Raw genomic sequence first — 25,536 nt, forward strand, 5'->3', positions numbered from 1 at the left:
TCATTCCAATATGCTGAATTCACATTAATTTTGGGAGGTGGGTTGGGGCTTGTTTTTTAATTGTTGGTGGTGCTTTTTTGTTTGTTTTTTAGAATTTCCTGAAAGTTTCTACATAGACAATCATGTAGAGATAAAAGTTTTCTTTCTTTCTTTTCAGTCTGTATGACTTTAATTTCTTTTTCTTCTCTTATTGTAGTGACTGAATAAAGATGAGAGAAGAATTCCTTGCCTTTTTTATGATCTCAGAAGGCTTTTCGTGTTTTTTTAAACTTTAGGCTAAAATAAAATCTTACTTTTCTTACAGATAGATTGGACTGTTTTTCTATTTCAAAGTCTGTTCCTGTATTAGACAGTACTAACAGCTGTCTTATCACCACACCATGGCATTCAATTTTAATTTAGTCTAAAGAAGTTAGTTTATGCTCGATATGTATGTAAACTCATATTATTTTTATTAAGAACCACCTGATAAATTTTATGGAGCATACTGATGCTATTTCCTAGAAAAAGTGAGTTTATATATGTTTAAAACAACTCTTTCTGTAAAATTTTTTCTTCCTTCTTAGGAAATATTAGAAGTTATTTGGGTACTGTGTGTGTGCACAGTTTCTGATTGGTCTGTCACATATCAAATGACATTTAAATCCAGTTTTTAAGTATAACAAGTTTTCCTCTACCTTGGGATTAGTTGATATATGGTATAAAGAACTCCTTATGATATATATATATATATATATATATATATATATGATATATGGTATAAAAAACTCCTTATGGCAGTAAACAGAGGAGGCCTGGGAGAATCCTTTCCAACTTTTCAATACAAAATAGAATCTCTTTTTTTTTTTTTTTTTCTTTTGTGCTAGAAAGAATAGTGTCAGGATGAGGGAAAAAACCAGGGTGGTCAGGATTGGCCAAACCACGGATTATCCTGCTGAGTCCTTTAGGCCAGGCTAACTCATACTTGACCACATGTCCCAATTTATGGTAATCTTTTACCTGAGTTATTACAGTTCAAATCACTTGTCATTTGAAATTGTATATTTACTTTTTTTATTTTTTATTTATTTTTTATTTTATTTTTTAACTTTACAATATTGTATTGGTTTTGCCATATATCAACATGAATCCGCCACAGGTATACACGTGTTCCCCATCCTGAACCCTCCTCCCTCCCCGTACCATCCCTCTGGGTCATCCCAGTGTGAAATTGTATATTTACAACATGCCTAGTTTTGACAACTTAAAGTAGAAAGAATATGAACACACATACATTGTGTGTGTGTATGTGTGTGTGTTTAAAAGGGGGGGGGGGACAGCTAAACATGGGAAATAGTTCCTAGTAGTTTGTAATTTTATGATTACAGTTCAGTTTCCAACTGAAATTTGTCTTGATTGGTTAATGTTTCATAGTAATTAACCTCCAGCTCATCAGTAGGACATCTTGTTACAAGGAATTGAATCTAATATTCTTACATAAAGGATGTTTTTAGAAACAATACAGTGTCTATTTTGTTTGTACCAAGAGTTGAATGTACCTGGTCAAGTACTTGCAGGTTCTCTTAGACATGTGAGTGTCTTCACCCTTCTTTGTCTCAGATATTACAGTCCCCTGTTTCACTGCAGCATATGACAGTAGTGTGTGTACACTGAATGTATATGACAGTAGTGTGTGTACACTGAATGTATATGACAGTAGTGTGTGTACACTGAATGTATATGACAGTAGTGTGTGTACACTGAATGTATATGACAGTAGTGTGTGTACACTGAATGTATATGACAGTAGTGTGTGTACACTGAATTTGGGAGCATCGGGTGATAGCATCCCTAGAAAATACTCACTCATCGTTGGATGTGGTGTTAATCAGTCCTGGGGCATGGGCTTTGAGATCCCACAGTCATCATGCTTCGGGGTTTCCTCCCCTCCCACTTTTATTGAGATGTAATTGACACACAGCACGAGAAGTTTATGGTGCCCAGCATAGTGATTTGACTTCCATGCATCATGAGATAAGCTAGTGAACATCCATCCTCTCGTATAGCTAGAAAATAAAAGGAAAAAGAAAAAAAAATTTTCTTCCTGGTCATGAGAACTCTTAGGATTTACTCTCAGCAACTTTCATACATAACATATGCAGCAGCATTCATCATGTTAGCCATGCTGTGCATTGCATCCCCAGTGCTAACTTAGTTTATAACTGGAAGTTTGTGCCTTTTGATCACCATTATCATGTTGCCACTCTCCCACCGCACTTCTGGGAACTGCAAATCTGATCTCTTCTTCTGTGAGTTTGCTTGTTTTTGCTGTATAACTGACCTACGATACTGTGTTAGTTCCTGGTATACAACACAGAAATTTGATATTTGTATACATTTCAAAATAATCACAAAGAAGTCTGAGTAAGTCTCCGTACAAAGATATTACGTTGTTGTTGGCTCTACTCCCCACACTGTCCATTTTATCCCTGTGACTCACTGTTTTGTCACTGGAAGCTTGTACCTCTTAATCTCCTTCACCTGGTCCATTCATCCCCCACCCCCTCCCCTCTGTCAGCCACCTGTTTGTGTCTATGACTCTCTGTGTTCTGTTATGTTTTGTTTCATTTTTAGAGTCCACGTATGGGTGGAAATCACGTTGTATTTACTCTTCTGACTTCTTTCACTCAGCATAATACCCTCTAGATCTGTCCATGTTGCAAATGTCAAGATTTCATTTTCTGTGGCCGAGTAATATTCCATTGTGTGTTTATGTATATAACATATCTTCTTTATCCGTTCATCTGTTGGTGGGCACTTAGATTACTCCCATGTCTTGGCTGTTATGAACGATGCTGCAGTATGTAGAGGTGCGTGCATCTTTTCTAATTTGTGTCTTTGTTTTCTTTGGAAGAATACCCAGGAATGGAATAGCTGAATTATATCCTAATTTTTTTGAGAAACCTCCATATGGTTTTCCATAGTGGCTGCACCAATTTACACTCCCACCAGTGGCACACAAGGGTTCCTTTTTCTTTACATTCTCAGCAACACTTTTTATTGCTTGTCTTTTTGGTAACAGCCATTCTGATAGCTGTGAGATGGTATCTCCCATGGGTTTTGTGAAACGCGTCCAGAGACCTCATCAGTACATTGAGAATAAATACACCTGTAGAGGTATCTTGAGGATTCAAACATATAAGTGGGTAAACAGTCTAGCTTGCTGTTTATATACTCTTAATGTTAATACTCAGTAGCCTATGTCACTTTCCCTTGGCGCTCCTTCAGGTGTGATTGCCTCCCCAGGAAGTAAGGGAGAGAGAGGCAGGAGGTCTGACTGTGTGGGACGCCCAGTACAGGTTCCCAGTACAGATTGGAGTGTGGAGTGTGGATGTCTTCCAGGTTTCCTTGAACAAAGCGCATCTGCACAGCCACTCACCGAGCGCTGCAGCCTAGCTGGGTGCCCGGGGTGCTGGTGGCTGTCTGATCCGATTATGGGTCGCCTCTCCTCAGCCTTCTCGTTGGTGCCTGTCTCACCTTCCCCTTCCGAGCACGGTCCATGCCTGCCCCAGACACCCTGATGCATGTAGAGGCTCCTGAATCAGAGGCATCAGAAGCAAGTTGCTGAGGTCTCTGGTTGAGCATTAGATTTCCCAGCTCATGACCTCTGTACAGAGGTTCTTCCTTCCAGCCATTCAGAGTTGGACACCCGTGTTGAGGCCAGGAGATGCAGAGCAAGGGGAGGGAAACTTGAAGACGCAGCTTGGTTTCCTTGACTCATAGACCTTGGACTCAGAGTAATTATCATTGTTGCAAATGGTCCTTACTCTGTGGTCTTACTGTTGAGCAGGGAGTCAAAACAACAACAGCAACTAACATCTTGACCTTTCTGAACAGATCTCCCATTTTTGGAAAAAAAGTAGCTGACTGCAGCAGGGGTCCCAGGTCTCAGAGCGTGGGGCCCTCCATGCAGCGTCTTCACGGGTTGCACGCTACTGAGGCCTCTGTCCCCTTTTGCCCACGTTGGGAAGATAGTCCAGGTTCTCACAGGGCTTGTCTGGCATGTTTGGGGGAAGACACCGTTCCTGGGCCAGCCGGTCACAAGATGACCCAGCAGGTGGACTGTGAGCTGGGCCGTTTGGAGCTGCCTCTGAAATGTGAACACCCTCCCAGCTTGTTGCCAGCCTGACCTTTTCCTCAGCCGTGGAGAATCGATCCTGGTACCGGCATTCCTCACCCCTCTCACCCACTTGAGGACTGCATAGGGCCTGCCTTCAGGGCAGGAATGGCTCTATTTCTGGTTGTTGACGACATTCCCGAAGGCCGGAGCTCAGTTTAAATATCCCCAGGAGTGCCCTGGATCCATCACCACCAGTGAGTCCTTGGTCATGAGACCTGGCCGGAGGGAGTCGTAGTGCCTCCCGTCCTGGCTCGGGGAAGGAGTCACCGCGCGGCTCATTTTCTGTCCTCCCCGGCGTCTGTCTGGCCTGCAAGGGAGAAGGAAGTTACCATGCGGGCCGCTCCTGGCCAGCCTGAGTTTTCTGCATTTGGGGCAGAGCATGCCCCCACAGCCCTCCAAATAAACACCTTTAGACAAGTGCAAATGCTGTCACAGCGCCCCCCTCAAAACTGACCAAGGAGATCCTACCAGTCCATCCTAAAGGAAATCAGTCCTGATTCTGATGCTGAAGGACTGATGCTCCAATATTTTGGTCACCTCATGGGAAGAACTGACTCATTTGGAAAGACCCTGATGCTGGGAAAGATTGAGGGCAGGAGAAGAAGGGGACAACAGAGGGTGAGATGGTTGGATGGCATTACCGATTCCATGGCCATGAGTTTGAGTAAACTCCGGGAGTTGCTGATGGACAGGGAGGCCTGGCATGCTGCAGTCCATGGGGTTGCAAAAAGTTGGACATTACTGAGTGACTGAACTGAACTGAACACATTGACTAAATCCAGGAGAAGGTGTTGGGCTGTGAGCACGTGGAAATGGCCAAGGCGATCTTGCCTGTCAGCATCCAAGTTACCATTACCCAGCCCTCCTCGCACCTTTGCTAGAGCTCTGAACCCATGGGAAATGGGCATTGAGTGTCCTGTTTTTATTGAGCCTGAAAAAGGTGACCCTTTCTCTGGTGGCTCAGACGATGAAGAATCCATCTGTAATGCAGGAGACACAGGCTCATTCCCTGGGTTGGGAAGATCCCCTGGAGAAGGGAATGGCTAACCACTCGTATTCTTGCCTAGAGATTCGCATGGACAGAGGAGCCTGGTGGGCTACAGTCCATGCTGCTGTGAAGAAGTCGGACATGACTGAGCAACTAACGCTTTCACACAGTCGCTCACTTGCCCGCACCCCAGGTGTATTTCCAACCCTTATTTCCACACTGGAAACACTCTATGGAAACTTTGAGAATCCGCAACTTAGAAGGGAAAACTTGGCATTCTCAGATGGCAGTTTCTGTGAGGGGTGTGTGTCTGCCTCTTGAATGGGTCACAAGCATTTTGTTCGTGTGCCTGGAGGCCGTTTGTGGGTGAGAACCTTTCCTTTGAAGAAGGCGGGTGGACAGCAGGAATGAGTCTTGAGGCTCCCTCTTTGTGAGGAGTGGCAGGGTCCCCAGTTTGCCCGTGGGACCGCTGGAGCCTGGGGTCATGTTCCAGGGATGGCCAGGGTTGTTTTTTCCCCCCTTGTGTGGCATTTTTGGTTTTGGTAACTGGGTCCATGGCTGCTGTAGGTTGGTGTTCACTGGGGTAACCTGCGCGTGCTGAAACTGGACTGAGGGGCTTTGTGCAGAAGCAGAAGTTAAGACACCCTCGGAATGGATAGATTTTAACCTGAGAGCAGTAGATTTTCTGCCACTTTCAGAGTCCGAGAGCAGCCCGCATGGAGGCTGCCGTTGCCCTCATCCCGGGGCTCAGGCACATCGTGGGCATGGACGACGCTGGAGGAGGAGACGCGGGCACCTCCCTGGTGGGGAGCCGCCAGCTGGGACCAGCCAAGGTCAGAGGGCGAGTTGTCCTTCGTCTCCGGCATCCCAGACTCCCTTCCTGTGCTCTGAGCCCGTCACTCAGGCAGGGCGTGTTTCGTCAGAGAGACCGGTGTCTGTTTACATGGTACGTGCATCTCTTCCATTAGAGGATTTTAAGGCATTTATCTAATGCACGTCTTCTTCTGTTGGGGGATCTTTTCTCTGGTTGCATGTAAATAATGATGTCAGCTCTGCAGTTTGTGCGATTTCTCAAGCTGTTTGTTTACTGCTCGGCCTGACCAGGGCTCCCTGAGGCTTCTTGGGCCGTGCTGAGTGAGTCCCGATGGCCCTGGGTGGGGGGTGAGGGCTGGTGGTGTTCCCCAAGCTGCCACAGATGATTCTGCGGCGTGGGGACTGTGCAGAAGCAGCTTCAGCCATTCTTGTGCAAAAACATGCTTTCTCTCCCCTTTTTCTTTTTTCTCTTTGCTCAGTATCTCCCTGGTTTCCAGCAAAGCAGTGGACTTCATGTTTATTACTTGTGGTTTCTCAGCAGTTACTTCTAGCATCAGTTTCAATTGATTACAGGGGTTGAAGAATTTTTATGCTGAGGAGTCAGTTAAATATTATTTTCTCTTTCAATTTAGAAATTAGTTTTAGAGTGACTTTTTTTTTTTTTCTTTTGTAACCTCCTTCCCCCTTTTTTTAAGTTTCTGAAGGCAGATCCCGCTTGTAACAGGAGAGAACACGTGAGCTCATGGCTTACTTCTCCCAGTTGACTTTCCTGATCATTTACCTTTCTGTAAAATGGAAAGACAAGCAAAGAAACCCTTAAACCCAACTCACATCATGATTGCCAACTTCTTTCTTTATGCGTAATATTTTCTTTGTATAGATATATTATTTCTAGGTTATGCCTTCTTTTATTTATCTTTGAAAGACAAAAAAAAAAGCCCTTACCCTGTTTACAAGAACTCGTTCTAAGGCTGCACAATTGTGTCTGTGACACTTTTTTCCATTTGGAACCATGGAGGCGATAAAGTTGATGTCAGCTGGCTAGCTGCCTTTTTTTAAAGGCAAAAATCCTTAATCTTTGTTTATACTGTAATCATTTTCATTGTGTATGTAGTATGTGTCTCAGAAAGTCAATGTCACAGCTCCAGCCTCCTGTTTGCCCTTCCTCTGCCCACCACTACTTCCCTGTTCCTCACCTAGTCCCTTTCCTTTGAGGAGGGGATCGTCTTTCATTTGAAAATTCCATACCTTATAAAGAAGGTGACATTCCATTTCTTAATGTAGTTAAATGCATGTAGTTAAATGCAACCAGGGACTATTGAAGTGGACCTTTAAAATTATGTATGCCATTGAACTTTTTCTTTGGGGAAGGCACTTTTCCATTGGATGGTCTCACAGTTTAATAAGGAAAAAAAAAAAAAGGCTGTACAGGGATATGTTCTTAAATCCTGTGACCAGGGCCCCTAGTCTAACCCAAGGGCTCTTTTGTGGCCTTGAGAGGGTCTCTCGCTCTGATGAGATTGGGGGTACTAGGGGAAGCACCATTGGAGAAGACTGAGGCGGGTGCTCTTGGAGCTCAGAGAAAAAAAGAAAGCCCATACTCAGAAAATAGCCCTGATTTGCTCTGGGTACACCCCATCTGCCAGCATTTAGCATCTGTGACTTAGCCGGAGCAAGTGCATATTGGCTGCTGAGTTCCTATGGCTTTTGCTCTGGGACTTTGCACCCCAAGGGTACTCTGTGAAGGAGCAAGTGGCTCTGTTCCACTTGGGTTTGGGAAGGAGCCAGGCAGGTGACTAGAGGAAGAAAGTCCTGGCATCGTGAGAGACATCATGCAGGGGGTGCCTGGGTGACCTGTGTCTCTGCCTGGAAAGATCATCGCTTTGTTTGTTTAAACAGAGCATGTAATGGAGCCATCAGGGATCATTTCTCCCGTTTTTCCAGGTGGCCTGTCCCTCGACAGGTCTGTGACAGACCTGCAGAGAAAGCCTTAACTGCCACGTGGATGCACACCTGGGGGAGTTCATCTCAAACGCAGCTTGCCGCGTGCACAGGTGCTGGGATACAGCGAGTAGAACAGGGAACCATCACGGGGCCTGGGAAGGACGCTGACCTGGGAGCTGGGGCCCTCGTCCTTGCAGTTTTGATGGACTCAGCAAAGCCCCTCGCTCCCTGGTCTCCTCTCTCTTTATATTCTTGATATCCCCTGGTTGGGTAACTACAATCGCATACAAACCCATGCCCAGTTTTTCATGAGACTGAAGCTTGTCCCAAACTTTCCTTTAAAGTTTTCGTAACTGTTAGTTCCTGTCCAGATGGCACTGTGATAACGGATTCTTGATTACACATGTCTTAACAGTGCCTAATGAACTGCTGACTAATAGCATATATTCTTTTAGTGGCTAGATCACAGCCTTGTGGTGCCAGGGAAGCCTTGTGTGTGTGGTTGCCCTTGTTAGAGGGTGCTGTGCCTTTACCAAATGCAACAGATGTTACTCCAGTATCTCAAAAGAATTAAAAAGGCAACAACCAACTTACTTTGTATCTTTTCCTCTAATGATTGACTTACTGTAACTTATTATTTGTAACTTATTAAACTTAGTAAGCAGTTTTTCTTGTTGTTGTTTAGTCGCTTGGCTGTGACCCACTCTGTGACCCCCTCTGTGACCCCATGGACTGTAGCCCTCTAGGCTTCTCTGTCCATAGGATTTCCCAGGCAAGAATACTGGAGCGGGTTGCCATTTCCTTCTCCATAGTAAGCAGTTTATTTTTTCATTAAATTTTATACATACAAGGATGAAGCTAGGAAGAGTGGTGATCTGTTTAAGCATTAAAGTCCTTATCTGTGACCACCTGCCACACAACGTGTGACCCATGGTCTCTGAAAGAGGACAGTTTTCCAACCTAAAGCATTGATATCACAGATCGACAAGCCATTTTGCCACCTGATAAAAAGTAAGATGGACAGATGGATCTTGGAGATGCTGTTAAAGTGAGAGAAGCCAGTCATATAAGACCACCTACTGTCTGATCGCATTTTTAAGTTGAAAGTGAAAAGGCTGTGTGACCAATAAAGGCTGAGTGTCTTTTAGTAGACAGAGTTGCAGGGCTGGGATGAGTCAAAATTCACAGGCACGTGTGGCATAGTTAATGATAGGCACAGCCGGCACCGTGCTGCATGCCAATGATGTGCAAAAGGAAGGCAGCACATTTAAGGTACCTGTTATTTTACACAATCGCAGATGGAGGGTCTTGGTGGTGTGGTTTGCAGGAAAAGCGGAAGGTGAGAGAATTGCTTCTGTATATACTCTCGTCATCAGAGAAGGTGATGGCACCCCACTCCAGTACTCGTGCCTGGAAAATCCCATGGATGGAGGAGCCTGGTAGGCTGCAGTCCATGGGGTCGCGAAGAGTTGGACACAACTGAGCGACTTCACTTTCACTTTTCACTTTCATGCATTGGAGAAGGAAATGGCAACCCACTCAAGTGTCCTTGCCTGGAGAATCCCAGGGAGAGGGGAGCCTGGTGGGCTGCCGTCTATGGGGTCGCACAGAGTCGGACACGACTGAAGCAACTTAGCAGCAGCAGCATACTCTCGTCATAGCTCCTCACCTGGCTGGGGATTCGGTGGAAGACACTGGGTAGGCTTTATACAACTCTTTTTTGGTAGGGCCAACCAGGCAGTTAAGAGACAAGTTTCTTTTTGTCCTCCTTATTACCTTAAAAATCTCCAAATTCGTTTCCTATAAAATACTTGAGTCAGATTGCCTTCCTGACATTCAGGTTTAAGGTGTGAAGGGCTGGCAGTAACACCATCCCCTGCCATTTATTTGCTGATCCAAATGAGTGTTAACTGGCAGAATATGGTTTACATAGGGGGGATAGAATCGGAGCCTTCAAATGGTAGCTGCTTAATCTCGAGAGAAGTGAAAATGACTGACACCCACACCCACATACCCATCGTTATATGAACTCAGCATTTCTGAGGCATTTGCGTGTATCTTGAGAGATAAGAGTACCCACAAGTGGGATTTCTGCCTGAGATTCATTTTTGGAAATGTAGAAGACAAATCAACAAAATATTTCTAATTTTAAAATGTGCATTTTGATTTGATGTCTGTCTGTTTGGAAAGAGGCTTTTAAAGTAAAAGCTATCAGTGTGTAGCCGTTACCATCAGAGGCTGAATCCTGGTGGGAAGCTACTACACAGGTTCCCACATGAGGATGGATCTTCTCATATGTATTTTTTATCTTATACCTTCAGTCTTTTTGATTTACATCCCTAGATGGGGTCAGGTGGGAGGCCAGATTCCCAAAGCCCCAGTTTTAAGCAGTTATTATTCCTCTTTATTGGATGTTTCCTTGAATTTACTGAGTTTTAATTTTGGAAAGGTTCACTTTCATTTTTGGGTATTTTGTACCAATATTCTATGTGTAAACAGAATTTTTTATACGTTCAGTGAATTGGTATTTGGGCTGGAGGGGTGGCTGTGGGTTGCTCCTTGTGAGAGACCAAATATAGATTGGAGTTCAACAGGCTTTTGAACTGGATATTTCTGTGTGCTAGAACTCTGTAAGCACATGTAGCTTTGTCTGCCGTTGTATATTACCGTATTGATTGCCCCCCTCTCCTGAAAAGCCTGTCTGTTCATACCAATGCAAAGGCTGGCCTGCTCCCCAGGGGCGCTGCAGAGAACCTCTGGGGTCTGTGCACTATTAGACGTTACCGTCTGTGAAGTTGCTCCAAATTCGCTTGCACTTGATCATAAAATTCCACTCCAATTTTATATGAAGTTTTGTTGTCAAAAAGAATAAACGATTGCTCAATAGATCCAGTTGTCAGTTGCTGACAGATGTGAAAATTAACAAACAGCAAAAAAAAAAAAAAGTCTCCCTTTTAGGAAAGGAACACAGTACTTTTAAAACACCTTGTATTGTCAATAAGTAACTCTGTTTTAAAAGCATTTTCAAACATTTGTAATGAAAATGGAGGCCTTCTAATGTTTCAGAGCTTAGAGAGCCAGCGTGCATGTAATCAGATGCTCCTGTTTCTGTTATCACTGTAGTAATAGGGCTTCGTTCTGCCCTTTGAGGCGTGGACTCGGGTTACTCCTGGTCTTAGCAGTAGTCACAGTATGTTTTGTTGTAAAAGAGACTGCGTCCCAACACTTCTCTATACTAAAACACAAGGAGATGCCAGCCTGTTAGAGTGCCAGTTCAGATGTTTTTATTTTGATACAAATATTAGTAAATATGTCATATTGTCCCTTGCTAAATATTTATAGCTTAGAATGTGTATTCTGGTGTATATAATATTTTATGAAAGAAACATCCATTTCCTCAAATTTCTTCTACCGTGTTGACATCAATCTGTAATTTATATCCAGAGATCTGTACGAAGACTTCTCTGTGAAGACCCTTTTATTTCAGTGAAGATAAAACCCTATTCAAAGAGGGAACATCCTTGACTCTTTGTGACCCTTAAAGGTAGAGTGTTCTGAAATATGTGTATTTATCCCTTTGCTCAGATTTTAATAGCTTCACTTTTACAAAAAGGCTCAAAGCAGGGGTGACTTTTAGGGTACAGCTTTAGTTTCTGAGGTGACGCAAGGTGCACAGTGGAGAGTTGACTTGGTCTCCTTGTGTGTGTGATGGCCATGACACGCGTCCTGTGCGTGCCCTTCCAGGAGGGAAAGGCTGTTGTGAAAACGCCATGTCCTCTGACTTCAGCTCTGTGACTGAAAGACGTTGTTCAACAGCTGTGGGTTTGTAAGATGTTGCACATGGAGTACTTTCCTTGGCTTCTTTAAAGAAACCAGTCTAGACTTCCACAGTTTGGGATTCAGGGCCATGGTCTGGGCTCTGTGAGATGGCTCTCGAGGTGCTCTTGGGGAGACAGGGGTCATGCCAGCTGTCTGAGATGGTCTTGCGTGAGTGTGCTCACCTGCAGGCGAGCACAGTGCGTGTGAGAAGGAAGGGGGCCGGGCTGGAGGGGGACGGCCGGGTCCGGCAGCTCTGTTAACAGCCGAGTGGCTCTCCAGGAGGGGTCAGTCACTGTGTCTATTCACGAAATGGACTTGAGAATCAGTAAGCAGACCGTCTCCTCTGCGTGAGTGGCGTTCTGATCTGTCTGTGCAAAGTTCTGCTTCCTAGCTGAGCTCCTCTGAGGCACTTTTGTGTACAACTGCTCTGCCAATGTTTGCTGTCATTTGGTTGTAGTCGTGGGCTTCAAAATGGAAGCATTTCAGAGCTCTTCCTCTGCAGTAGTTTGGGAGATGCTTGCCAGTACCATGAGTCACTGCGAACTCAACTGGAAAATGTGCCTGGTGTCTCCCTGAAGCGAGAATCGCTCGCCTCTTGACCCTGGTCCTTTGAGGCCCAAGTGTTCAACCTTGCTGTGCGGACGTCAGCACTATGTAATCTGTGACCTTCTCTGCTCTCTTCCAAGCTATGGCCTGATTGTTTATACCTTAGCGTTGCTATCAGTTCGGACCACGAGTCATGAATCTTTCCCTGACCTTAACCTCACTGTGGGTTGGCTTAAGGAAGAATCTGGATCGGCTGATGTATAAGCACTAAATTATGTGACAATTAATAACATTTTAGCCCTCAGCTCCCTAACTAAAGCAGTGGGGAAAGAATTGAATGTTTTATAGCAGTTGTAAATTATCTAGGAAATAGCTAAAAGGTAAGTTTTTATTTAACTGACGTTTTAAAAACTGGAATGAAAGAAGGTGGGAAAGGAGAGTCCTTAAGAAGGCTCACTTTAACCTGGATGTGGTGTTATTTTAACTCTGCCCTCTAGGCTTGGTTAAATAGTCATGTATTTTATGTCTTTAAAAACATATCCACATGTATTAGTAAGTTAAAAATTTAACAATACACAATTATGTTAGAATTATTATGTTTCTTGAAGAAATGATCTAACATTAATGAGCATATTTTACAAATGCTATTTCCTGAGAACCGCTGCTTCTGGATGGAACATTCCAAATATTTGGGGTTTTGCCCCGTTGTGTTGGTCATGCTTTCTTCCGAGTAAGTTGAAACACTGATTTAAATTATCTTTTGCAAACAAGGTCACCAGGTCACCACTGAGGTTTGTAGCGTAACCTTTTGGATATCTGAAACGCTGGCGATACTGAAGGATGGTGCTGGTCTGCTCAGCGTCTCTTTCTCGTGGATGGACTGTGCTCCGCTGTGTAGCCCAGTGGGTGGTACGGGCCTGTGAGCAGCCCTAGGGCAGGAGGAGGTGGTGTGGCCGTGAGAGCCCTAGTGCAGGAGGAGGTGGTGGGGCCCGTGAGAGCCCTAGTGCAGGAGGAGGTGGTGTGGCCCTGAGAGTCCTCGGGCAGGAGGAGGTGGTGTGGCCGTGAGAGCCCTAGTGCAGGAGGAGGTGGTGTGGCCGTGAGAGCCCTAGTGCAGGAGGAGGTGGTGGGGCCCGTGAGAGCCCTAGTGCAGGAGGAGGTGGTGGGGCCCGTGAGAGCCCTAGTGCAGGAGGAGGTGGTGTGGCCTGTGAGCAGCCTTAGGGCAGGAGGAGGTGGTGTGGGGGGGGGGGGCGGGGGGTTGCCTGTGAGAGTCCTAGTGCAGGAGGAGGTGGAGGGCCCATGAGAGCCCTAGGGCAGGAGGAGGTGGTGGGCCCCTGAGAGCCCTGGGGCAGGGGGAGTGTCAGCAGGGCACCTGGGCGGCGGGGGCTGGGTGTTGTGTTGGGCAGTGCGCTGACTGGTTTGTAGTGGATTTCCTGTGCCCCCTGGGAAGGTGGGCGTGGAGGATAGGTAAAGGTGCCTGGGAGTGGGGGTACAGGGAGCTATTTGGGATCTGTTGTAAAAGCCCACCCCTCCCTCAGTTCTGGATTAACTCCAGTCAGATCGAGAGGGTCCCCAGCCATGTAGCAGTGCAGAGCGTTTCGTGTCTGCAGCAAATGCTGCTGAACCTCTGGCCTGTGCCCGGGGGTCCTTCCTGAGCTGAGAATCGCACAGGAAGTCATGGCCGCACGGTCAGCTTGGTCCTTCGGTTTACGTTCCTACAGGAGCATGTTTGTCCGGCAAACAGCATCACTCCTCAGATGTCTCGGAACCCCGGATCCACAGTCTGAGCTGCTGAGTTCTCGAGACTAGTAATTGGTGGTTTTAACCTGGTTTCTCCACTTTGTATTTTCTAATATATGATTTAACTGAATAATGATGTCTTTTGGGTCCTTTCTCTCTGCGTCTCCCTCAGCCCCACCTCACGTGACAAGGGCAGGAGTCTGATCTTGCTTTTCTTTCCGATTCTCCCAGGCACCTAGACGGAGCCCCCGTCACCACAGCTGTGGTCAGTGTTTGCCGAGTGCACGTGCACACTGGGTTTGTTTGAACACTCTCGCTTACACATCCTGTCAGAATTCTGAGAGCGTGTCTAACTCTCGAGGACAGGGGCCTGGGGTCTTGGGGGGCAGCAAGCTTGCTGCCACCTCATGTGGGGGGCTCTGGTGCTGGAGTGGGTCCCCCACATCCTCCACGGCTCTTCCCCCGCCCCGCATGTGCGGGGCCCGAGAGGCACGCTTCGTGGTCCTGGCTTCCCCGCTGCCACACAGCACCATTCAACAGGTGCGGCAAAACGTGCAGCCTGATGGGCAGCTGGTCTTGTTAGGAGGGTCGCCCGATGTTCCCGCTGCACAGTGGTGAGTGCCTCAGAGGCCAGGGGGCTGGGCGCTGGGGTCCCCGCGCTGGTTTCTAAGCCCATCTCCGGGCAGCCGTGATGACCACGCTGAAGCTCGCTCAGGGGGAAGGGGAGCTGACGCCTGGTGTTTGGACAGGCCATGCCGTGTGGGATCCTTGGCTGTGTGTGGAGCTGCTCCTCTGTGGTGACAGATGTCGAGCTGTTATTTAGTAACTTAGGTTTGTTTTCCTTTGCGCATAAATAAGCCCCAGCTCTTGAGTGCTTCTGCCAGCGACCATGGAGCCCATCAGCATGGAGGTGTCTGCAGGCGACGGGGTTGTTGCATTGAAAGAGAACCTTCAGAGTGTGTGGGAAGGACGCGGGGAAGGACAGGCCCTTCTGTCCCGTTCCCAGATTTGCCTTTTAGAAAACTGTCAGTGTGCGCACCACCACCCTTCACAAACCCTGCCTCGGGTGCACTGCTGTAGGCGCTGGGGGCCCTGGGATGAGTAGATGCCCACCGGGATGGAACCATTCTAGTGGCACAGATAGATCACAGTCCAGCTATCATGTTAGACAGCGATTCACCCTGTGAGCAGGAGCAGATGAGTAACTCTGTGTGTGGGGTGGGGTCGGGCGGTTGGTGTTGGGCTCTCCGAGGAGGGGGTGTTTGCTCTGAGAGCGTGAGTCAGCCAGGAGGAGATGCTGGGACGCGCCGGCAGGAGAACCAGGGCAGGAAGCTCCCGAGGCGGGGGTGATCTTGGGCTGTGTGTGTGGCGGGGCAGGGCTGTTTACTCACCCGACACCCACTGGGCGCCTGATCGGTGTCAGGCGCTGTTCTCGGTAGAGGAGTAGAGCCAGGAGCCGGGAGCATCTGCCTTGTGGAGCGTTTGTTAAAGCAGGGCGGGCTGGGCGGGGCTCTCTTTTCCATAGAGTGCTCAGAGGGGGTCTCCAGGGAGACGGTGTTTGGGCAGAGACATAAAGAAAGGGGCACAGGAAAGCCAGGAGGCTGGAGGCCCAGGGGCCACGGCGAGGACCTTGGCTTTGCCTGGGACAGGCGATGGCGGGGTTCTGAGCAGAGGAGCAGCTCTGGCTTCTGAGTTCACCGTGGACCCTAGGGCCCAGACAGAAGCAGAGAGGCCAGTAGGAGAAGGCACGTGCCCTGATCAAGGGCAGAGGGTGTGTGCCTTAGACCGGGATGGAGGTGGGGATTGGTGTGAGAAGCAGTTGGCATCCCAGAGGGCCAGCAGGATTGGCAGATGCATATGGGATGCTTATGGGATGGCAGAGAAGGAAGAAGAGACAGGTCATGGGGCTGGAGCCCATGAGTGAGGGGCGGAGGACTGGCCCAGGCAGATCATCACACCGGGAAGAACAAAAGAAAGGGTTTTGTTCTGTGTGCTGGAAAGTTAGCTGAGAATTTAGACGGGAGGGTGAGCTTAGCAACAGCACCTAGAGTTTATTGAGCACTTAGTGTGTACAAGGTCTTAGGACTACCCTATGAGTCAGCTCCATTGTTATACCCATTCTACAGATGAGGCTGCTGAAGGACAGAGAGCTTAGCCATCTTGCCCTGTACCTCCCATTTAATTTGGATCAAGCTTGATTAGATGGTTGGATGGCATCACAGACTCAATGGACATGAGTTTGAGTAAACTCCGGGAGTTGGTGATGGACAGGGTGGTCTGGCGTGCTGCAGTCCACGGGGTCGCAAAGAGTCGGACACGACTGAGCGACTGAACTGAACTGAAGCTTGATTAAGTGATGTGCACCCTAGGGTGTATTTTATTGTTCCTTTAGGGACGTTGCCATGTCTTTGGGTAACTATACCCACACCCAAGGACTTACGACACATTTTTAATGATTAGCAGTTGTTTAGGAGTGGGGCCAGAGACAGTTTAGGTATTAAAATCTCCCTAAATCTGTATGCATTATGTGTGACTCATATACCTCCTCCCTCCATGGGCCCCTCAGGAATGACTGTCAGTACCAGAGCCACAGGCCTGTAGGTTTCTGCATGGGAACTCTCACACAATGGCCAGAAGGTCTGAGATGAATTTAAAAAAAAAGATTGTGGATTCCAGGCAGCAGCCACTAAGGTAATCTCTTTGTCAAGGCTGGTGTAATTTCTATAAGACTTGTTTATTTTACTCTCAGTTTGTTATCTTGACATTGCTGCCCTTGAGGAGGTTCTAGAATTATTGTGATTTAATTACAGACCAGGTATTTCACAAGATTCATTTGCTATCCCCACATTATTTTCTCATTTCTTTGGCTGTCAGTCCCTGGGTGAAGGTGGGAAGGGAGGCCTTCGGTGAGGGGAGAGAACGTGTTAGAAATGGATGCTCTGTGCAGGAGGGCGCTGAGGGTATCTGTCCCATCTGGGCAGGGGGCCTGGCAGGGGGTGGGCAGAGACAAGGCTGCCTGGGCCCCAGCCCTGATGAGCAGGGCCGGAGTATAGCCGGATGCTGGTGTTAAAGTTAGGATTCTCTGAGAGTGTAACAGACTCTCCTGCACCCCTTGTCATCTGAGATTTTTGAAACCCTGCTTGTGTTTTTTGCAAGAGCAGAGAGGGGACTAGTTAATAGTGCTGATCATCTTGTCTCTGGGGAGAATTTATATCTTAGTTTACTGGAAGACAGCTCTGGTATTAGGGCAACAAGAATGATTTTATTCCTGTCTCCCCTTCTTGCACTCTGCCTCTATTTAATTCTTGCATTGAAACCATTCCTGCTAAATTAGAACATGCCTTTGTGTTCGGGCCTTGTTTTGAAGAAGAGTTTTGAGTCTAAAGAAAATGGATAGCCTCTCATCTATCATGGTGATTTCTGACTGTCCTAAGGGAAGGTGAGTTTGAGCGAGGCATGTTCCTTTGCAGGAAGGAGGTGGGCCTGGGAGAAGCTGTGCTGAGAGGGGAGGCATGGAAAAGGGTTGGATGTGGGGGGACTCCTACCTGAATGAGGCATAGCCATTGTTGTTCTCTTTAGAGAGGTAAAAAGTAGTATTAAGAATTAAAGTTGTGCATAACCTCCTAGAGGTTTCTGCCCTGGCTGTGAAAAGTTCAAGTATGGTGCTATCAAGCTGAAAGTGGACAGTTTAAAAACTCCACCTCTTCTGGAAGTTTGTTACCACCTCCACCCCAGTTTGGCAGTCTTTAGATAAACTGGCAGCCCCCATTTTGCCAACAAGGAAGAACCTTCGATTTTTGGTTTTTGTGATTATTTTTTAAATAGCAGGGAGGTGAGAGAGTCGGCGAGTGACTCAGCAGACCGGGAGTTTCTTTAATACCACCCTGGGCCTGTGAGCCGGCTTCCCTGGTAGCTCAGCTATAAAGAACCCGCCTGCAATGCAGGAGATGCTGGTTAGATTCCTGGGGTCGGGAAGATGCCCTGGAGAGGGGCATGGCTTCAGCCCTGCTCCCACAAGCCGCTCTGCAGAGGCCCTCTGCTGATCCAGGCGGACCTGGAGCCGGTGAGGAGCAGCGCAGGAGCCCCAGAGGCAGGCCCCTGGGGGCTGGAGGCTTCGGGGCTCTTTGTCTCAGTTGTCCCTCTGTCTTGGAAAATGCAGACACAGACCCAGTGCCGGCTCCGCAGCTGCTGAGGCAGAGCCGGCTTTTTATGAATGAGGCCCGGGCGGGGGAGGGAGGGCTTGTGTTACTGCGGCAGTCGGTTGGGTAATGCGTTTCATTCATGCCCAGCCATCTAGCCCCGGCTGTATTTTAAAGGATATTGTTCATTTTTTGTCAATTCAAATTAGGTTTTTCTCCCCCCCACTCCATGCAACTGTCCATAAATTAGGACACTAAGCATGGTGTGTGCATTGGTTTTTTTTATTTTTTCCTCAGTGTTTGCTCCTTTAGTTGGAGGGAATGGTAAGGGAAGTGGACTGGCAAAGGGAAGGCAAGGCTCCGTCATCCCCGGGGGCCTTGGTTACGTCTCTGTCCCCGAGCCACCCCCGCGGAGGCAGGCAGGGTTCCTGTGCCTGCCGGAGAGGGGGGCTGCCTGGGGTCTGCCCGTCCCCCGGCCGGCCCAGTCTGCTACTCCCAGTGGGCAGTGCATTATTTGTGGCCCTTGAAGCCTCATTGTTGTGGCTGCCGTTTGGCGTGAATTGGACGCTGTGTGGCAATGCGGGCCCCCTCCCTGCCCCCGCTTCCCGCTGGGAGCGGAGCCCAGAGGGCAGGCATTGTCCCCGCGGAAGCGAACCTCTGTCGAAACAGACTCCGGAGAGCGGCGGCGGGGTCACAGTGCCCCCCCAGCCCCGGCAGAGGGCTGCTGTCCTTGGAGAGGGCCTTAGGCCTGGATCAGGCCTGTAGCCCTGACCGTTGTGAGTGCAGAGAGCAAACCCCAGACCAGCTGGCCATCCATACCGCCCTCAAAATGATTCCCCAAATCAGAAGTGCCAGATGGGTGCCTCTGGGCGTGTTTGGGGGAAGGGAATTGCTCTGAGGCTTCACGGCTGTGTATATGGAAAGCGACTCTGCTGTAAAGTCGTGCTGCCGTAGAGGGTGAGCGTGCCCTCCACCAGCGTGGACCCTGAGAGCAGAGGTGTGAGGCTGGGTTTGGCCCCAGCTTTTAAATAGGGCCCTGCCCTCCCCTTTGCTAGCGGCAGCCAGATGCTTTACGACACCTGACGCCTGAAGTCACAAACTCTCCAGACGTGCCGGGTGCCTCTCTTTAGCTCTCTGTGTTTGGATGTTGTATAAATGGAATCGTCGGTAACCCTAACGTCCCTGCCCAGCACCTGTGGGGAGGCTTCCCATCCCCTTCCTTTTGCCAGCTCACTTCCCTTCTCTCTCTCTACTGGTGGTGTGGACGGCCGGTCGGCCTGGGCTTTGCTCTCTGTGCGTGGGGCGGTCAGCCCAGACAGTGCGTTGTGACATGGCTTGCAGGTCACACGACACTTTCTGGTGGCCCTGACTTCTCTCCTGTGTGGGTGTGTTGTGTCCCATCACCATGGGGACGGCCCCGCCCCAGCCTTGAATGCCACACCTGGGCTGTTTTAGGCACGTGGTGGTGATACGGGTTGGGTTTTTGTTTTGGTTTGGTTTTTACTCTGAAAGGAAAGTCTTTCACTACAGTTACACCGAAGGACGGGATGAAAAGGAATGCACTGAGGACTTGATATAAATAGCTAGTCTTGGGTCCTAATTGTGCAGTCTCTCTTTTTGGCCAGCAGCCAACATGATGTCACCATGTCCCTGTCCTGAGGATCTGAACTCGAGACCCACTGCGTGGGCCAGCCCTGGGCGCAGCGATGGCTTCAGCTTTGAAGTTCAGCGGGGCTCCTGATTAGAAAAAAGTCAGAGCTGATCCAGGGTGTGCCTGGCAGGTTCTAAGATGACGTTCAGAGTGTTACCGCTGACAGTGGGAAGTCACTTAAGCCCACAGGCTAGGCCCTTGGAGGACTTCAGGAAGAAGAAGGGATGGGAAAGACTGCTGGAACAACTGAAAGAAGGAACAGGAGAGGGCTGCTGCAGGAGAGGGACAAAAATATTTCCAAAGCAGGTGCCTCCTTATTTAGGAGATTGAGGGATTGTAGTGGGTGACTGTGCCACTGGTGAGAAAACCATTTTAGTTGAGGGAGTGCTCCCTGGAGGACCCAGGGGCTAAGTGTCAGCAGAGGCAGGGGCTGTAGCCTATTCTTTCTGAAAGATGAATAGAAGATGGAAGAGGGCAGATAAAGCAGGACTGAGGAGTGTTTGGGGTTTGGTTTTGTTTGGCTTACAGGTGGAGGATTTTACCAGTGAGGTCAAGAGAGCCAAAACTGTCAAATTCAAGAAGTATCTCAGAGATATTTTGAGACCAGCAGCAACTTTGGGGAGCAAAGGCTTTGAACTTGGCTCCTTGAAAGACAATGTATGCAAATTCACATCGAAAGAATGCATCCCATTGTAGCCACGGTCCTGTGTGCACGTAGACACCTTCTGTACGCATTGTGTGTGTCTGGCCTCATTGAAACATAAGTTTTTTGCTTGGGTTGATTTCCCAAGTAATCAAACCTCACTTTTCAGAGTGCACAGTATTTACAATTTTGTTTTAATTGTTGATTGACAGCACTTTGCTTTCTTTAAAACAGATCATTTTTATGGCAACCCATGGCACTATTGCGAAACCTGGTGCTTCAGAATCTGTTGCCTTGTGGGGCTCTGATTTTTCCTTAAATGGCCTTGGACGTCTATACATGTATCTATTTTATGCATTTGGTGTATTCTCCTGTGTGCTGGGATTGCTAATTCTGACCGTAGTCTAACTATATGTAGATAACTGTGAGTTTTTATAAATGATTTTCCATGAAGCTCAGAGGACTTTTGCGATTGCTTTTATGTTGGCGTCAGGTTGCACGTGTTTCGTGGTTGAGATTCTGTAATAGAATTCTGTCCATCCGATCCATCGAGTGTTAAACGCGTACTCATAAAATACATACTTGACTGTGAACTCCAAATGGGAAAGATGTCTTTTTAATGATTTTAGATTTCAGGTCATTGCTATTTATACTGTTACATTTTTCTTTCTCGTGTTCATGGTCTTCAGCAAATCAGGAATTTTGGGTTCATTTATCTTACAATTTTTTTTTACACATAGTTCCTTTGTTTTCTCAGACAGGAATCGTGCTGCTTGAAATGAAAAGTAAATGTAATGTGTCATGTTCTATTGGTAATTGTTTGTTTCCGCTTTAGGCTGCCACTGAACTAATGATTTTTTAATTGTACCTGGCTTGAAACACAATGAAAACTTGGTTTCCTACTGCTGCTACTTCTTTTTTTTCCCCTTAAGCTGGATTCAGTAACTTGGAGGTAATTAAAAATGTACAGATCTCGGAAATGCACTTATGTTCATGGTCATGGGCTCACCAAGTAGTGCTCATGTATAATAGCTGGATAGGAGGTAAGAACACTGAGGTGATGAGTAGCCTGTTTTATGTACTTATTACGTTACTGTTTATTTAGAGGAATGAAAAAGTCTTCCTCTGTGGTTCCAGAATGCTGTGAAATGTCTCTTTGAGGTATTATCGTGCCATTTTTGCAGGGTGATCTTCTCTTCTGAATGTTGCTCTGTGTTGCCAGTATTCCAAGGACCGGTTTGGGACTAAGACAAAGGAGTTAGGGGGCAGAAGGGAAGAAGTAAACACACGCCTTTCTTAAAGGGAAGAAATAAACATGCCTTTTCGTCTTAAAAGCAGGGTAGTAGTTGACTTGTTGATTTAGCTTGGAGACTGTGGAGGAGGAAGCGCTCCCCGCAGGGTAAGTGCTGTGGGAGGGGGGGGCATGAAGGAGAGGGTGCGGAGTGGGGGGCTGAGCAGACACAGCAAGAGTGTGAGCGGGACTGGAGTGGGGAGGGGGAGTGCTGAGAGCCTCAGAGCCGCTCAGAAGACACTCACTAATCCGCTTGTTAGAAGATACACTGAACTGGAGAGGATAAACAAAAACGGGAGATTCTTGCGGATAAGAAATCCAGGATAATCATCCACCAGAGTTTGAAAGCATCGCCATGTTCAAGGACATTTTTCTTTTGGGGTGGTTTTGTAGTTACGATTTGCATTTAGATGCGTGATCCCAAATCCTGAGGGATTAGTGGAGTATTTAAGGTACAGGGGAATCTCATAGAGGAGCAGGTTAAATTTCACATGAAGATGCACCTGTTTAAACTTTCTGCTGACGGAGTTGGCAGGCAAATGAAAAATTAAAAGAAATTTGGATAGGTCTTGTACCCCAACCCCTTGAAAGGCTGACTTTCACTTCGGGTGGAGTGTTTCTCTTTCTTCACAGAGCCTAGGGTTCCTTGGGGATCATTTTCCCTGCAGTGTGCGCTCGTAGACCCTGTGTTTGGGCAGAGCAACACGACCAGACTTCCTAAAGGCAGGCTGCATGGTCATGTGCCTTTATGCTCATCCTCTCCAGAAGGTCTCGGTCCACTTATCTGTGTGTGTGTGAGAGAGAGAGATTGAATCAAGGCACTGTGCATCTGCCCATCCTCACCTCCACGCAGCCCTCTCATCTCTTGGTTTTCCTGTAAGTGGTGACCTGTGATAACTTCAGGAAGAAGGATTTGGTTTGCTTGTCTTGCTTAACTAACTAAACCTTTGACCATGGCCCTTAAAAGGACCTCTGAAATCCTAAAGTAGCTCTAAGTTATTACCATAAATTATTTTTTTCTTAGCTAACATAAAGGACTTAACTATCCTTGTCTTTCTGGTTGGTGGGCTTTATGACCAAAATCATTTCTAATAGTTGTGTTCGCTGTTAGGGAAGACCAACGCATCTTTGGTCCTTTGAACTAGGAAAGCACTGGCCATGCGTTTCCTGTGGCCCTTCTGGAAGGTGAATACTGGACTGAGTTTGTTAGGGGCCCTGCCTGGGGGCAGGCGCAGACGTGTGTCTGTGAGGGGCAGGAGTCCACGTGGACCCACACACGTCCCCATCCAGCCTCTGGTTCCTTATCTGTTCCTTATCTGTTTCTGTGAGAGTCTGAATCTTTCCTGAGCTTTTGATTAGCTCGTTAGGAGCACTGGGGAGGCCAGGTCAGCACAGTGACTGTGCCGAGGCCCAGCGGCCCAGGGTTGTCCCATGCGTCAGAGAAGGCGCAGGTCTGCCCTGCGCTGGGCAGCCCCCCTGGCCGCCCCTGCAGCCGGCTCCCCGCCTCCCTGGCACTCGCTCCATGCCGGATGTTCAGGGAGTGCTGCAGTTTCTGGGGTCTCTCCAAGGAGGCCCCCTCTGTGATTGTCACTCTCAGATAGTCCACGAGCACCCCGGCACAAAACGCAGCCTCTCCCCCCACCCCTGTCCTCCTCCTCCTCGCGTATTTGGGAAGTTGAGGCTCCCTGGCGAGAAAGTGGGAGGGGATGCTGGAGGAGGAGCTGGGAGCACATGAACCACGCCTGTCAGAGGTTTGCAGGTCTCTAAGACGTGAAGAGGGAAGCTGCAATGCCTTGTCCACCTGCTGAGCCCGCTTGAGGTGGCTCAGCTCCGCGTGCCGCGCCTGCGCCGTGTGCCGCGCAGATTCCGTGTGCCTTGGTGGCTCTGCGTGCTGTGCCGGCGCCACGTGCCTGGCCAACTCGGTGTGCCGCGGCGGCTCCGTGTGCCGCGCCTGCGCCGTGTGCCACGCAGATTCCGTGTGTCTCGCTGGCTCTGCGTGCCGTGCCGGCGCCACGTGCCTCGCCAACTCGGTGTGCCGCGACGGCTCCGTGTGCCGCGCCTGTGCCGTGTGCCACGCAGATTCCGTGTGTCTCGCTGGCTCCGTGTGCCGCGCCGGCGCTATGTGCCACGCAGATTCCGTGTGTCTCGCAGGCTCCCTGTGCCGCACCGGCTCCGTGTGCCATGCCAGCTCCGTGTGCCACGCCAACTCCGTGTGCCATGCCAACTCCATGTGCCACGCAGATTCCGTGTGTCTCGCTGGCTCCGTGGGGCCGGCATAGACCCAACCCTTCTTGCAGTGCCTCTGCTGGTGTCTCCCAGCTGAAAGTTCTGCCCCTCCCTTCTCTTCCTTTTTTTTCTTCATAAGGGTTAAAAAATTTTTTTTTAAATTCTGATTGAATAATAGGAACCTCTCTCTATAACTGACATGTGTAGAAATAAATATTAAATAAACACCTTCCAGCAGGTGTATTCAGCACTCCTATAGGGATTCTCTCATGATGCATTTTCAGCATTGAGGGAGGAAAAGCCAAGGACGCGTGTTGCACTGGTCTTCCTCGTGGACACGTGCTGAAAACCAGGAGCCGTCCTGTGGCTGGAAAGGCCCATTATCTGGTTTTAGTAAGAGATAGCCGAGGATGTGTGTTCAGGAATAGCAGACCTCTGCACAATATTGACATGAGTGTTTGAGGGCATAGCTGACTCTAAACCAGAGGTGGTGGTCACTGTCACCCAAGCTGAAAGTTCTGTAAGATCTGAGGGGTATGGTCTGTGGGCCCTGAAGTCAGATCTGCCCCGCTCAGCCCAGGTCCACTCAGGTCGTCCCCCTGCTCCACAGGATGCTGTGTCCACTGTAGCACGGTGGGATTTTATAGATTCAAACAAGCCAGAGGTCGTTTCACATTTTTAACAGCTGCAAACATGCTAATCATCAAGCTTAGATTCTCCCAAGTATGGTGCTGAACACAGGCCACATCGTGGGTGTATTAACAGAGGAACCACATTGTGAGATGGACCTTCTCTTTGCCTGCCTGAACCATATGCCTCTAGGCAGCTTTCTGGAGACTCTCCTTGTGCGGTGTTGTCCAAGAAATGAATTGCTTGGTGCTACTGGAGGCACTTTGGTTGTGTGGAGCTTGTCAGAGTTAGGTTCCCGGCATGGTGTTGGAAGTGGTGTGCCCTCAGGCCATTCCGGCTCTGGCACCGGTGCCTCAGTTTCCCCCTCTGTAAGATGGCACAGACAGGGGTGCCCCCTCGGGGGTTTGTGAGGCTTAAGGGAGCCAGTGCCCATGAGGACCTCACTGTGGCGCTGGGACCACAGTAGAACGCCATCCGTGGAAGCGTCAGCCATCACCACTCTTGTCGGCGTCGTCAGTTGTTAATGCATGCGCTGTCCCTGGCCTTTTTTTTTTTTTTTTTAATTTATTTCAGCAGTAGGATTTTCTGTCAATATAAAGAAAGTCTCTATGTTTCACACAGTATATGTTCAGAGGAAACAACAGAAAGCTGTATGAAAATAGTATTTGTGAGTTTAGTCAGAATATTTGAGCCACAAGCTTTCCTGTAGATATTGTCTTGTACTTGGAAAATTCTCTTAACAGCAGCTCCAATGAACATTCCTTTTTGATGGCTGAGGTGTGACTTTTGCGTGGGAAAGAAGCTGTGACCCAAAGGTACTAAATACATGTTGTTCAGGACAGGCGTGTGACAGTCCTGGCATGGGGCAGGGTGATGCTGGGAATCCTTGCGAGGAGCATGGATCAACCCAAGGGAAAGTAACATTTGTTGGTGTAAGAGCTATTAACATT

The 25,536-nt window shown here is 48.3% G+C and overlaps 1 protein-coding gene across 3 annotated transcripts in view; it reads left to right on the plus strand.

Annotated features, from left to right (window-relative positions):
• Positions 1-25,536, plus strand: part of IGF1R (insulin like growth factor 1 receptor) — a 306,876-nt gene that overhangs the window by 134,639 nt on the left and 146,701 nt on the right. Inside the window, exon 1 of one of the 3 annotated variants that reach the window (XM_059878944.1) lies at positions 15,545-18,069. Coding sequence (XP_059734927.1) covers positions 18,000-18,069 — 70 coding nt within the window. The 5' untranslated portion in view covers positions 15,545-17,999. 3 annotated transcript variants of the gene reach the window in all.

This window comes from Bos taurus, chromosome 21 (assembly GCF_002263795.3).
Source record: "Bos taurus isolate L1 Dominette 01449 registration number 42190680 breed Hereford chromosome 21, ARS-UCD2.0, whole genome shotgun sequence".
Classification (NCBI taxonomy): domain Eukaryota; kingdom Metazoa; phylum Chordata; class Mammalia; order Artiodactyla; family Bovidae; genus Bos; species Bos taurus.